Genomic DNA, 14,273 nt, shown 5'->3' with positions numbered 1-14,273 from the left:
TGCTATACTATGGCAGTTCAATTCTTAAAGCAGCTTGGACCGTTATGGTACTTCTCACTCTTCTACACCCTGAGCACTTGGGTCTGCTTGTCCTAAAAAGAGCCAGCTTACGCATGTCTCTGTTGTAGCAGTTTCTGAGTAGTTGTGAGTTCATTCTGACATCAAAGCTGAACACCGGGAAGACTTAGCATGCTTTTTGTGGAGTTACTAACAGAACTCTGAATGGTGCTGAGAAGATCTGGTTTTTGTTTGGTTGTTGGCTTTTTTTGGACTTAGTTGCAAGCTCTGTCCCTAACGCTGATAACCACTTTTGTGGAAAATAATTAAGTCCCTTGTCCCATTTATCTCCCATTTTACCACTGAAAGGTCAGGACCTGTCTATAAAAGCTTTATTATTCTGTTTCCCTGTTCACCCATCCTTATCTGGTGTCAAACAAAGTCCGTTTCCTCTTTGTGTTCTTTCATCTCTTTCTGTGCAATCTCATAGCACAGCCAGGTGCTGGTTGCTGCTTTTATCACCCCCAGCGGATCTGCCGTGTCTCACTTCATAAAACACACAGGGAGGCATTGACAGGCTTTTTTTTTTTTTTTTTTAGCTTTTGACAGTGCTCAGTTTTCATAAGTTTTAATATAATCTCATTACTTAGGAAAGTTAAATTTAGGAACGTTGCAATGGTACATTAGTGATGTAAGTACCATCTGTCATCTATTGTTTGTTTCAGTAGATCTCTTTAAAGCAGACAAACAAAAGTATTTTATGCAGCAGGTAGTAAAACTTAGAATCTTGCTGCTGCAGGAGATTGTAGAAGCAGACCATACCAGCAGTTTCAAAAGGGGACAAGTCCATAAGTATATGGTAAGATAAATAGACAGTAATGTATCTTCTGGCACTTTCTAACACAATAGTGGTAGATGCTGTTAGAGTATGAGGAGTACTGGAGAAAGTGAAGGTCTTGTGGTGTCCCCAAATAGTGTTTCCTATTGCTACTGTTAAAGACAATATACTGTACTAGGTGGACCATTGGTCTGATCTAATATGTCATTTCTTGTGTTCTCTGTCTTTTTTTTTAAACAGGATTCTGCCTCTCCTTAAGAAATAATTTTTTTTTCTCTTTTAACCCATTTCTGTGGGTAAAATCAAGGAAGGACTTGAAACAGAGTTCTTGATGGTTCTTAGTTCCTGTGATGCTTCATTCTTCTGTTTCAAACTGTTACATAAGAAAATTCTTTCTCCTTTATAGATAAGGTGTACCTTTGTACCAAGGAAGCAAAGTTACCATCTGTAGTTTTCCTTTCAAAGTTTTAAGACATCTTTTTAAGTGTCCTTAGTCGAGCCTTTGAAAACAGGTATCAACAACCTGATATCCTAGTCACTGGGAAGACAAGTATAGTAGAGAGAAAACTTCATGTTCCAGTGGTTGCTTTGTCCACCCAGAATATGCTGTAGCTTTCTGGATTCAGTGGTGTGCAAAGTGTTTCATCCATGGATATGTTATAGTTCAGCCAAAAGATAAGTAATGTGACTTACCAGTGTTGGGTTGTCATTGCCATGCCATGGCAAAAAGTCTTGCCCTTCAGGTGGATGTACAGGTGCTCTATTGGTGGGTGTATTTGTCCCCAAAGGGTAGGCTATATTGCTGACCAACAGTGTTTTCAGCTTTTAGAATATTTGAATAACAAAAGAAAATCTCTTCTTGAAGTGAGGCACTGGCTATTTCAGGCTAGTGTACAATGATTTTGCCTTCCTTGGAAACTCAAGGAAACATTGAGCTTGGGAGTGTGAGGTCTCTGGATTCCTTCTGCAATCTGTGGAAAGAGAGGGCACTTCCAGAGGGTGACTGAGATGCAAGGTAGGTTGAGTCATTCCTTCACCACGAGAGTATCTACTAGCTTTTTGCTGTGTGATGACGGGCTGTTTGGTTTGGGTTTTTTCTTTTTTCTTTTTTTTAACGTGTATGTTAAATGAGAGAAGAAGAATGAAGTAGTCTTGAGGCTTTTTTTCTTTGATTTGATTCTTGAAAATATGGTGATGTTACACTTCCTCTGATCTGCAAATACCTGCAATATTCTGAAAGGATCAAAAGTATTTTTTGCAGTTATATCTTTTTAATATTCTGTCTGGCCTAGTTCGGTATTTTATCTAGGCTCTCTAGGAATTAGTATGGGAAGTTTGGGTGGAAAGGTGAGAATGACATGCAAGGTTTAAGTAAGTTTTTTCATTAGTAACAGCAAATGTGTAGGTGATGAACTCTTTTTTTTTTGTTGTTGTTGTTGTTAAGTAAGTGTTAAGACACATCATGAGTTCTGAAGTGGTAAGCAACATACTTCATGTATTACAAAACTATGAAAAGGTGTGCAGTTTGAAGAACAAGCAGGTACCATTATTTCTAATTTCAAGAAGTAAACAAGTGTACTAAAAATGTGGTGGCTTTGGAATTGATTTTAAAGGGGTTTTTTTGGATAGTACTAAGGCAAGTATTTTAGTAAAATTCAGGAAATAAGAATATCAGAAATACTCAAACTGTTGAGAGAGTGTTTGAAGTTAAGATGGCTTTCAGTTCTCATGCTGCAGGCCATAAACAGATAAATCAGTCATTACAATGTTGATGGCATATGTGATAAATAAATAAGCATGCACACAGATGAGATTGTGTGTCTCTATAGCTGTCTATCTCTCTATATATGCATACACTGCCTTTAATCCAGAAAGATCCCAATAACTTTATATAAACACATTTAAAAATTATTGTTCTTAGTGTGAGAAAAGACTTGTCTCTACTTTTAACTGTGGAAGCTTTATACTAAGCTGCAATAATCTGCTCAAAATATAAGAACTAAAAGATCCTGATCTGGAGTTGCAGGTTAATTTTAGAGTTGGCATAAAAGTAGGGGAAGGCTTACAGAATATGCAAGTGGTCTAATTTTTTAAACTCAAATTGGAAGCTGAGTTTTCTGACCTACACAGTGGAATCTCCGGTTTGTGAGTTAAAGCACCAGTGCTTCTGCAGTTTAGGTTTTGTCTGAATAAATAATGATACATTTTGTACTTTCTCACTGGGTTTTCATTGTACAAATATTCCATTTGGCCTTAAAGAAATTAATTTTATTTCCATCATTTCTTAGGAAAGAAAAACCCAAATAAAAGAGGAGCTAGATTTAAGCACCATTGACAGAGCCACAAAGATGTCAGTGGCATTCTTTTACCTATTAGAGGCCAGTGGTTAGACTGCATCCTAGTTGTTTTAAAGTCATAATTTTTGCGGAAAGGGTTTGGACCATGTCACACATACTCCAGGGAAGTATATCAATCATCATGGAATTCTGTCTTTTCTGTTGATGCCTGTTCTACCTTTTTAATGATGTGTTTAAACATTCAGCGAGTCAGAGACGTGGCTCTAGATTCCCACTGTTTCAGGAGAGTTAGGTAATTGGGAAGCTCAGGATTCACTTTCACTCTTCTCCATTTCTAGAACAATAGAAGGGAATGGGGAAAACCCACCTCAGAATATACTTGCAGCCTGGAAATTGAGAGACTGACTTGGAACGCCAAAGACCTACATTCAGGCCCAAACTGCCTCACAGATGAGAATTTGGGTTTCTTGCATCCTAAGGTGAATGCTTTAACCTCTGGCTAGCAGGCATCATCATCATCATATGTTCTTGTAGGAGCTTTTTTCCTCCTTATTCTTGCCTGAAATGTTTGTTTTAATTTTTTCAGTAGTTTTCAGTTGACTAAAACAGCCTTTTGTGGTAAAAAAAAATCATACAGGTAGTTTATTCATGCTTGTCGTTATACTGCAAATGATTATCTTCCAAACAGCAATATTTCCCCATTCCCATCTTTTGAACTGATTTAGTGATAATTCCTAAGGAGGAGTATTTTGCATAGGGTCATCGTATACTTGCTAAAACCCACGTTACTGTTAAGGACTTGTTAAAAGTTCATTAAGGTTCCATTCTCTTTAGCAATGAGCAATGGTTGTGGTAAGACTCGGGAAGTTTCAGCATTCCTGTTTCCCAGTTTTTTTTATTTTTTAATTTTTTTTAATGTGAACTTGCAGTATCTTTCCAATCAATGAGTATTTGAGGTTGTTGAAGGTATTTTCCAGGTATTTAGATGTCCTAGGGAAAGAAAAGAGAAAAGAAGACAACAAGAGAAATAAAGTATCCATATATCAGTAGCTCTTCTGGATATTAATCTTCCAAAAGACTCGAATTTTTGTCTTGCTGTTGACTATTTCTCAACTTGAGAAACAATTTAGGCATTTAAAATTATACCTATTTTCTGTTGACATTTTAATACAGTGACTATTTCTTTCTATGAACTCTTTTAAAGTGTCTATAGCAGAGGAAACTATTTCCATTGGATTAAAGCAGTAACACCAAAGTAAGTCTTAGATTACTCCTGGAAAGTGTTCTGTTGCGGGATATTACAGCTGTTGTTAAATGTACTGTAAACGAAACTGAGTGTAATTCAGATGCTTGCATATTTGTAAATGTGCTGATTCTGAAACAGTAATTATATAAAGCGATATAGTTTTTGCTTTTTATCTTTAGGGTTATTTTCAGTGTTGTGTATGTAGATTTAGCCCTTTGACTCTCACTAGCATCAATGAAGTGTAATATTAATTTTGCACTAATTTTAATTTTTGCACAGGAAATTTAGCAAATATCCTGCTAGATAGCAAAAAGCTGCTATTCAGAAGTTTTTATTGTGCATGCTTTTTTTAAGCAGTTTGTTTGGTGGGTCAGAGCATGAAGGAACACTGCGTGGGAAAAATGTGAAATCAGAACTGATATCTATGTCAGTGCTTCTGCCATCTCTGCATCTTTATCACCAGAAACCTCACACAATTTGACATTTTCAGAGCTTGTCTTGGTGAATAAGCTAATAAATTGAGGGAAAAGAATATCGGGGTAAAGTAGAAACATTTAACTCCCATTTTGAGCTGTCATAGGTCTGAATTAACAAGTAACTCTTAAGAGGAACAAAGGAATGTAATTGATCCTCAGTTCTTGGACATGGTAATCTCATAATCTTAGTGAAGATATTTGGGGTTAATGCTCTTTTTGTTGCCACTGTTTTTCGTGTGATCCTTCTTCAAGTGCTCAGTTTTACTCTTTTTTTATGTAGACTACTTCTTGCTGCCTTCAGAAATTTATTCTCCATCTTTGTTCCACTGTTCTTCACTCATTCTACTCTGCCAAGTTAGCATTTTTAACCTATAGGTCAAGATCTTGATGTGACACTAGGATCTTTTAGGTTGACTTGATCTACAGTGCAAGAACATACACTTTAAAAATAAATATTGCATGATGTAAAACTTGAATTTATACTGCAGTGAAACTGCAGATTAAAAGTGTTTAAATACTTTGCTGCCTGACAAGAAGCTTCACATGCTTCCTCTGAGGTACTCTATCCTTGGGATGTTTGTCTTCACAGACATTGTTTGTAGTAAAATCTAGCAGCTTTCAGTCAGCCATGATTGTCTAGTTCTCTACTGAACTTTCATCCTGGACTGTCTTTAATTTGACATCTCCTGTATCTCACTGAAAGTTTGGTTTCAGTGGAATACCAGAAAGTGTTCTTAGAAAGCTCTCCTAGAGGTTTTATATCTTTATTTTCCCTGTCAGCTTTCATAATGTTGCTAATGATGGTGGTCTTTAAGTTCTGCTTTTCTGAAGTTTGACTCCTACATCTTTTTTGTTACCTATATAATTTTTTTGGTGTGCACTTTGTTCCTTCTCCACATTTTTTGACATTCTGTGCAGATCCCATGGGACTTCAGTTTCTTTCCTTTTGGTACTGTCTTGTCTTGGAGTGATGTCATCTGTAAACATTAACTCAGCAGCATTTTCCATGCTGTCTCCTCGCTGAATTAACTAGAATCTGTTACCTCTTATGCTTGATCTGACTGTCACCTCGAGTGACAGAATTTAAACGCAGCTCTTAATCCCCCCCATCCCCACAAGTCCTTTACTTACCTTGTTGAACACTGGGCAACTTTTTTGTTCCTTAAGCATTAATTGGTCGGTCATTGACTTGAACCTCTTAAGTTGTTATATTCCGAGTTTCCTCATCTGCACACTTTCTGCATAGTATCTGTAAAGTTCAGCCTTTTCTGGCCAAACAAACAGAAACTGCAATATCGTGCCGTTCTCCTCATCTTATACCTTGATTGCTACTTAGCTATGGTCTTGAGTTGGGTTATACAGCATAGGTCAAACTTGTTAAGAATTTTGGAAAGGGCATCTGTCCTCTCTTCTTCCTTTCACCTTCTCATCCTCTGTTGTCCTTTGCTGTGTTCTGCTTCTGAATGGGATCAAACATCCCTGTTTTTCTTAGCTTTCAAAGTGTTGAGGGGTTATTCTGTCTACTATCATTAAGAAAATATGGCTATCTACTTCATCACCTACTTGTATTTTTTAATAAGCACTATTTTCTATCCATAAATGTTTGCAAAGCTACTTCATTATTTTCTTTTAAATTTCTCACAGTCTCCTCTCCCATTGAATGTTCTTAAATATGGTGCCTTTAAACACTTTGAAGACACATGTGAGGTGTTGATGATTTCCTGTTAGATAAAAGAGTATTACCTGATTGTTCTCATGTGCGTGTCTCTCCATCTGATGTTTGTTTCTGGGTAGGGTTTTAAGCTCTTTATTGAGGAAGCATCTTTTTTATTTCATGTTCATGCATTGCCTAGTCAGGGGAGATGCTGGTCTCTGACTAACACTTTTTAACTCTGGTAATAAGGAGAGCTAGCGTATTGGAGAAAAAGCAACTTCATGAATGTGGCTACTGTTAACTGCGGGCATAAGTTTCTTTGTTGCTGCAGATCTCCGAGTCATGTCATGCTTTTTATATGTTAATCCTTAAAAGGACTGTTTTGGAATTTTTTTTGGTGTTAAAGTATATCTTTTTACTATTTCATGAAATGTTTGCATAACTAAAGAAATAGCTTGCTATGTAATAGGTCCCATCCCCCTCCGCCGGGTTCTCACTAGGTTTGGAGCAAAAGTGAAAATAACTTCTTTTGTCTTTAAATCTTCTTATTTTCTGGTTCACAGAATTAAAAGAAATTGTATTTATCATCCAGAGTCAAAGTAATTCTTTTCATTCCAAGAGAGCAGAAGATCTAAAAAGAGATATTTTAAAACAGGCTGCAGATCTTGGAAAGGTATGTTTAGATAATATAGATTGCACCCTTTTACGTATGCTTTTACTGCATTTTACTAAAAATACTGTTTTCTATTGTGCCTTTTTTCCAAATCAATTTTATTCCTTTTGTTGTTTGTCTTCTGTGTGCTTATAAGACAACTGTTTCAGTGGATATTTACTGATTGTATGCTGTGATTTATCACTAAGTAATTGTAATTTGAACTATCTACCTTTTTGTATAACAGCTGTTTTTGTTTAGATGGCATTCGATGCAAAAGTGATAACAAGAAAGGCTTTGAAGAATACAGTTTTCCAATATGACTGTAGTGTAGTTTAAAAAAAAAAAAAAGATGCTTTCTTTATGAAGTGAAAAACATAATCATTTAAGTAATAGTTAGAATAATTTTAGGTGACTACTCTATTTTATTAGAGCCGATGAAGGTGCTGTAATGTAGATTTTGTCAGACTTTCACTGCACAACCATAGCATTGTGGCAGTAGAGCAGCAATGTGTGTGGACATTAAAATCCTAACACAGGATTCCCTACTTCCTACAGCAGTAGTCATCCACACCTCTCGTGCCCATGCCGGTATTAGCTCCCTCCCTGGTGCAGTACCTTCCCTAACTGCTCCTGGTTCCTCTGCCACCCCACTGCAGACTGAGCGCTCTGCCTCTCGCCTGCTGGTGGGCCGTGCTGGCCTGGGAGCTGCATGTTGTACAAGTCTGGGTTTGGCTTAATGCTCTAATGTGAAATTTTACTTGTAAAGTTTTGACCTAGAGAGAAGAGGTTTTTAAGAGAGTTAATTGAAAGTTAAGTATACATAAACAATGCTTTATTTTCTTTTTCTTAATAAAAATAAGAAAAAGCTAGGGGCATACATCCCCTGACATGTAATAGCTTGCTGTGAGGTTATTGGACCTATTTTTCAATTTGAGGTTCTTTGTTGTAAAGGAAAAAGAAGTCTGATTTAGATTGTCTTACGTATCTTGGCCTTGGAGTGCCTAAATCAGATTCCTGGATGTTTTGGGCTTCATTTATCCAAGCTTATCAAACCTGTTGTAACTAAATCCATTCTAAATGCAATTTTTAATCCCTTAATGAAATCAGTCATGTGAACTGCTTTTGTCCTGCAGTGTTCTGCTCTTTTGGAGTCCTCTTTGGGATTGAGACGAGTGTTGAGATACAATGTGTGCAGAGAGGGTTATGGCTTCAGTTATTAAAAACAAGGATTTTAATTGTGTTCTGTAATGTTGCAGAATATGAATGATAAAAAGATCAGTACGTGGAAGTATAAATAGTTTCAGTGAAGCAGGAATATAGGCATGTTTTATCGGAGAGTGGTAGAATCTTGTTCGTAATCAGAGAGTTGTACCTGTGAGTACTTCTCCCTTGAGAAAACTGAACTGGCTTTTAAAAAACTTTATTTTCTAATTAAGGAGATTCCTTTATAAGAATGCTGAAATGGTGATGCTTTTCCAATATTAAGAGGTACCTGTTAAACAGCATTCGTGGCATCTTAAAGAAGCAGTGATGGAAATAGATCACACCAAAAATCTCATACCTGAACTCTGGGAAAAGGGGAAAGCCATCATTGTACAGGAAAAAAAATGAGAATAGCCAGCATGTACTTGCTATGTCTTGTTTTTGTCAACTCGCAATTCCACTGTAGGCCACTGTGAGGCATGACCCAATAATACTAATTATGGAGAAGGGACAGAAGATCTCTGAAATCCTGCACATCAACATTTGAAGTTCACATTTTTCATTACAAGGAATACATATGAAATTACTACTTTCAGGCAAAGGAAGTTAAATTCTTGTGTTTTAAAGGACAACTGCTGTATAGAAACAAAGGACTGATTCAACTGAATCATCAGGTTTACTTGCTTGTTGTCACAGGACCAAACAATAGATGTTTAGTCCATAAGGGTTCATTAGTTACTATTTTCCTGCTTTAAAATGAGAAGTGGAAGCCAGCTGTTAGATTTGTGTTATTTAATGTAACTAGAATATCTGTATTGCTTTAAAACAGATTGAATCACTGACATTCATATTTACTTTACATTAGTCTTTACAAGGAATTTGTCCATTTATTGTCTTTCACTGTGTACTTAAAACATTTTTTTCCTGTGAAACTAATCTGTAATTCTGGTCACCAGGAGATGTCAGTATTGGGTTCATGCTTAAAAGTATATTCCATAGCGATATATTGAATATTAACCAAAACTCTTAAGTATATTAAACAAAAGCTAGAACATAGCAATGATGAAAATTCCATAAGATTTTTACCAATTTTTTTAATTTTCTGAGATTTCTGCATTTAAGAAGCTTTATAAACCAGGCCTACCTAAGAAACACCAGATAAGAATAAGAAAGCTGTGACAGTGTGAAATGATAATATTTGGGACTGTTCCCTTTCTGACTTCTTAAAAAATTGAAAACCAGGATTACTTCTTTGGCTATTACATTTAAGACTAGAAAACAGGTAAAATGTAGTTTTTGAAAAATGATAGATATTGTCTGAAATACTGTTTTAGATGCAGTTATTGCTATTTAATTGCCTGGGGTTGTGACACTGTTTTGAAGACAAAGGTCTGTATTTCTTCATGAGAACTGGTCTAGTAGAGTAAATACCGTTTGTTGTTTGTTTGTTTGTTTGTTTTCCTTGAGGGTTGTTGTCTTGAACACACCCAGCCAATTCATTATGTTCAAAACCCTTATATTTTTCCTGAAAAGCCTAGAGATTAAATGGTATCCTATGTATATTAGCCAGAAGAAATATAGCAAATTAGTACTATTCATTATGGAGTTAAAAAAAAAAAGCAAACAAGAATGTAAGAATAAGATTTTAAGACTGATACCATGGAGTATTGGAAAATGGAAACGAGTATCACATACTTCCATATGAATAACAGATGACGTGAAGTATGATCTCTGTTTTATAGAAGTGTCGTAACTATAATTTGCAATATTTTTACTATTAGGCTTATTTTGTTTTGAGCAAAATCTTGTATTTTGTACCATCTCATAAAAATGAAGTTTCAGAGATTTAAACTATCCCCACATGTAAAGGGGAATATTGCTCATTTGTGAGTTTAAGGGCTATTACTGTAGTGATTATTAACATCAGTTTAAAAGAAACAAGTACAATCAAAAGTATGGAACTGTACATAGAAAACCTCCATATTATGTTGCTTGAGTAAATACTTGCTTTAGTTAACATCTTTATTACATTTTAATAATACTGTTTCTTTGTCAGTCTCCCAATTTCCAGTTTGGGTAACGTGTAAATAGGTGACAAATGTCAGGAGCATCCTATAGTTGTGTTCTTGTTTATTTAAAACAATTTTGCAAAATCCTGTTTCCTGAAGTGCAGCGGGAAGAAAAATGGTCAGAAACCCACCTGGCCTATGCCAGTGGTCTGTGCCTCAGAAGTTCAGTCTCTGTTATTTTACAGGATTGTGCTTACAGAAGGTTCTATTTTTCTGCTTCCAACACAAATGGACTGTAACTCAGTATACTAGCTGCTGCATCTTTAAGTTTGAAAAGCCTCTTGGTGCCTATCTCAGCTTTATTTTATTAGGTCATTAGATTCATGGCCACAATATCTGTTGCTGAAGTGCCAATTGTTGTTGAGCTTGGCATATGTGCTTTAAAAATCTGTTATTTTTAATTGCCTAGGCTGTTCTGAGGGCAGCATTGCACTGTTTCAATAATATGGAAGATTTCTTTGTTAAAGTGTTGGAGAGGGAACTAAAAGTATAATTAGTTTGTTTGAATTCTAATGTATATATGTTAAGCCGTCACCATATTCCTATCCGAAATGATCTGTCTCCAAATTGTTGCTGCTCATGTTTTGGCCATCTGTGAAAGACTACTTTCAGGGGATTTGTAGACTGTATCTTTTTTTTCTTAATTTGCCAGTGGGACATGCATTCCTTTTCTGGGTGAATTAATGTTTTCTGAAGTTCTTCCTAGCTCTGCTTCCACCTTGATTTCAGATGCTGGAGTGAAGCTAGCTGTCCAAAAGCCTCTTTAAGTATTCCTCTGTTATTGTTTGATACTATTCCCATGATGAATTCTGACATCCGTATCTCACCTGAAAGAGATTTTTAAATACTATCAGGCTATGATGGAAACAACTCTGAAAATGTGTCTAGGTTTTTCTTGGGCTGTAGTAGTTCTTTCCTTATTTTATTCCTTCTTAGATGTATTCCACAAATGAACAGGCATACATTCCTCTTCCTCACCTACAACAAGCTCTATGGCTAAAATTTCCCAACGGTTCCTGGAGGAGGTCTGAAGTTTCCCTTACTGTAAAGCTCACATGCATGTTAATAATGTTGTGGTTATAAAATTTAGTGGAAGGATTGCTTATTCACTGCAACTGAGTTGTTTTTAAACTGATCTGTATAATTAGACGAAATATTCATAGACTTAATTTGCTTGAGACCTTTCAAAATTAATACCATGAATGCAGTGCAATCCATAATATATCTGTTGCTTCCACTTTCAGATTACTTGCTCAAATTCTAGATTCTAGTCTTAAAACCGTTTTTCCTCCTCTCCTTCCTATAATGGCTTCCCATGCCATGGAAGCTGCTTTCCAGCTGAGACTAATCCGATGATTCATTTTTGGATCTTGCAGTTTTAACAAGGTTTAACTGATTATATTGAAGTGAAGTGTTGGGCTACATTCTGTCCTGCCCCTCCATCTCCATGTCTACAACAGTTTGTCTTTATGGCAAGGTTTTCCACAATATCAAGATCAACACTATTTTTTAAATTAGAACAGGTATGTTTTATGGATGACTTTAAATTGTTTTATTTCCCACTGTTACTAGATCTAGTGTCTTTTATTTTTTTGTAAAATGTTAGTGTGTAATCTGTTTCCTTCCCTAGCAACAGCTTTCTTTTCTTCTGCAAGGATTTATTCATGTCACATAAATCCTGTAGCCTCATGAAATGTGCTTATCACCCTAGTTCTTAAAATGCTTATTCCTTAAAATGTAAGAGTTTATCTTGCCAGGCAGTGGACAGTTTTTGTTGACTTTATTTATGAAAAACAAGGTTCTTTGGCATACCTTCGCCATTAGCTTTCCATCATTTTTCCCTCTTTGTAGAACAAAGATCAGATGCCAGTCTATACCAGAGCTGTTGGGGAAGATCCTGTCATGTCATCTGTGATGTTAATCTTTTATGCCATTCTACTCGGCCCAGGTCTAGCTAGTCTTTGACTGATCAGCAGGACTCTTTCCACAGCAAAATGATCAGTCTGGCACATGACTGGCAATAGACTGTGTGAAGGTATCTTGCTGAGATGACAAGTCCTGCACTTCTCTGGTGAGGGTAGAGATGCTGATGGGGTACCTGGAGCATCTGCACTCTTACTTTCTCAAAGAAGTGAAGTCACTGCAGGGGGTCCCTCATAGCCTCAAAAAATTAGAGTAATTAGGGAACATTGTACTGCAGTGAGAGGGAGGAAGAAGTTCCAGCCATTGTCGGTGGCCTCCTGAAACCACACAAATCCTTGTCCAAAAGTTTTGAGTATCATAGTACCCAGTATGTGTTGCTATTGTGATGCTTTTTTCTGTCTGTAGTGCTTGAGTCAGATTATAGTACCAGTAACTACTAAAAGCCCTGTATCACCTCTGATTCATGAATAGAAAACTCTGGAAACAAGATTTCTTTGTCCCTTTCTTCCCCCTGCCCCCCCACTTTAGACAGTATTTTGCATTTAGAGAATGAACACCTAAATATTGCCATACTAGTTGAGTTTTCTCCTAAACTTGCATATTTGTATCTTGCATAATTTAGATTTCTTGTTTAAAAGACAGAAAAAAAATTGATGGATGAATTTAGTATTTCAGACTTGCCCTCATTTTCATATTCCTCTATAAAGTTTAGTTGGACCTTCATTTTATCGAACCTTTTTTCTCTCCTCTTTGCTTTTGTTTTGCCTGACTTCTATTTGTAACATCATCCAAAACTTTCATACTTGTACTTATCTTGCAAATCTGTCCATAAAACTTCACTTCTGTTATGTGGGTAGAGCTTGCAGTATAAAAACCTTCTCTCTAATAAGTGTGTGCATTTAAGTGGTCAGTGTATGACATTTGTATTTCTTCTTCCTTATCCATATTAACATCTGCATTTGTTTGTTTTCTGATGTATTACTTAGCTTACCTACATTGTCTGATATCAGCATGTTCTTGGTCATTTTCTTTCCTGTTGAGTCCATAGTTTGTCTTCATAATGCCTAATTTCTTTTAGGATTTGCATTTTAAAATGCAACTGCTCATTTTAGGGCCTCAATATTTGGGTGCTCAACTTCTGAAATGCTTCTGAACTCCGATCTGTTGAAGGGTGAGGTGCCTCTAAGTTCTGAAAATAAAACCTTTTGAAAGTGTTTCAGGAAAGGTGTACAAAATTACTATTTAGTTTTGAAAATGTATTTCAGAGTTGTCTTGAATCTCTTCTCTTCAAGGTCGTCTTGCAGGACTTTACAGATTTGACTGACTTCTGTTTTACCTTTGCTTTCCTCCAGCTTTTCTCTTGGCTTTTTTTGTTTTAATTCTTTGATCTCTGACTTTCTGATATGCCCTTGCTTCTCATTCTGCAAAGCTACCAGAATCCTTTTGACAATTACTAGGCTTTATTATCAGCAAAATTGATGTCTAGCCCATTAACTATTGAAACTGTAAAAGTTACCTACACTGTAATGCTAGAAGGTGAATATGATCATCTTCCCATAATAGATATTCAGTAGATTTGAAGGAATTTGTAGAAGTTGAATAATTCTGCACTAATGAGATCTTTTAAATGTTTTAGTAGCGATGAATGGGCTCCTCTCAGCCCTGCCTTACACTTCATACGCTGTTTTTATAAAGCTGCTTTTCCCAGTCAAATATGTGGTAACTGCATTGGCTTTTTTTATCCAGAAAATAGGACTTGTCACCTCACAGAGATGACTTCTCATGTCAGGGCAAAATATATACATGAAATCAGGAAGTTTAAAGTGCTTTAGGCAAAGGTGCCTATCTCAGCTGCTTCTGCAGCAATCTCTGCATACATAATAGGATTTGAACAAAACCATTTTACTAAGGTATC

The 14,273-nt window shown here is 36.2% G+C and overlaps 1 protein-coding gene across 1 annotated transcript in view; it reads left to right on the top strand.

Moving 5' to 3' along the window:
- Positions 1–14,273, top strand: part of B3GLCT (beta 3-glucosyltransferase) — a 68,842-nt gene that overhangs the window by 12,271 nt on the left and 42,298 nt on the right. The window contains exon 4 of the mRNA XM_030042952.2: positions 7,072–7,181. Coding sequence (XP_029898812.1) covers positions 7,072–7,181 — 110 coding nt within the window. The remainder of the gene's footprint in view (positions 1–7,071; positions 7,182–14,273) is intronic.

This window comes from Aquila chrysaetos, chromosome 19 (genome assembly GCF_900496995.4).
Source record: "Aquila chrysaetos chrysaetos chromosome 19, bAquChr1.4, whole genome shotgun sequence".
In the NCBI taxonomy this organism is placed as follows: domain Eukaryota; kingdom Metazoa; phylum Chordata; class Aves; order Accipitriformes; family Accipitridae; genus Aquila; species Aquila chrysaetos.
This window is presented reverse-complemented; position numbering and strand designations above follow the sequence as displayed.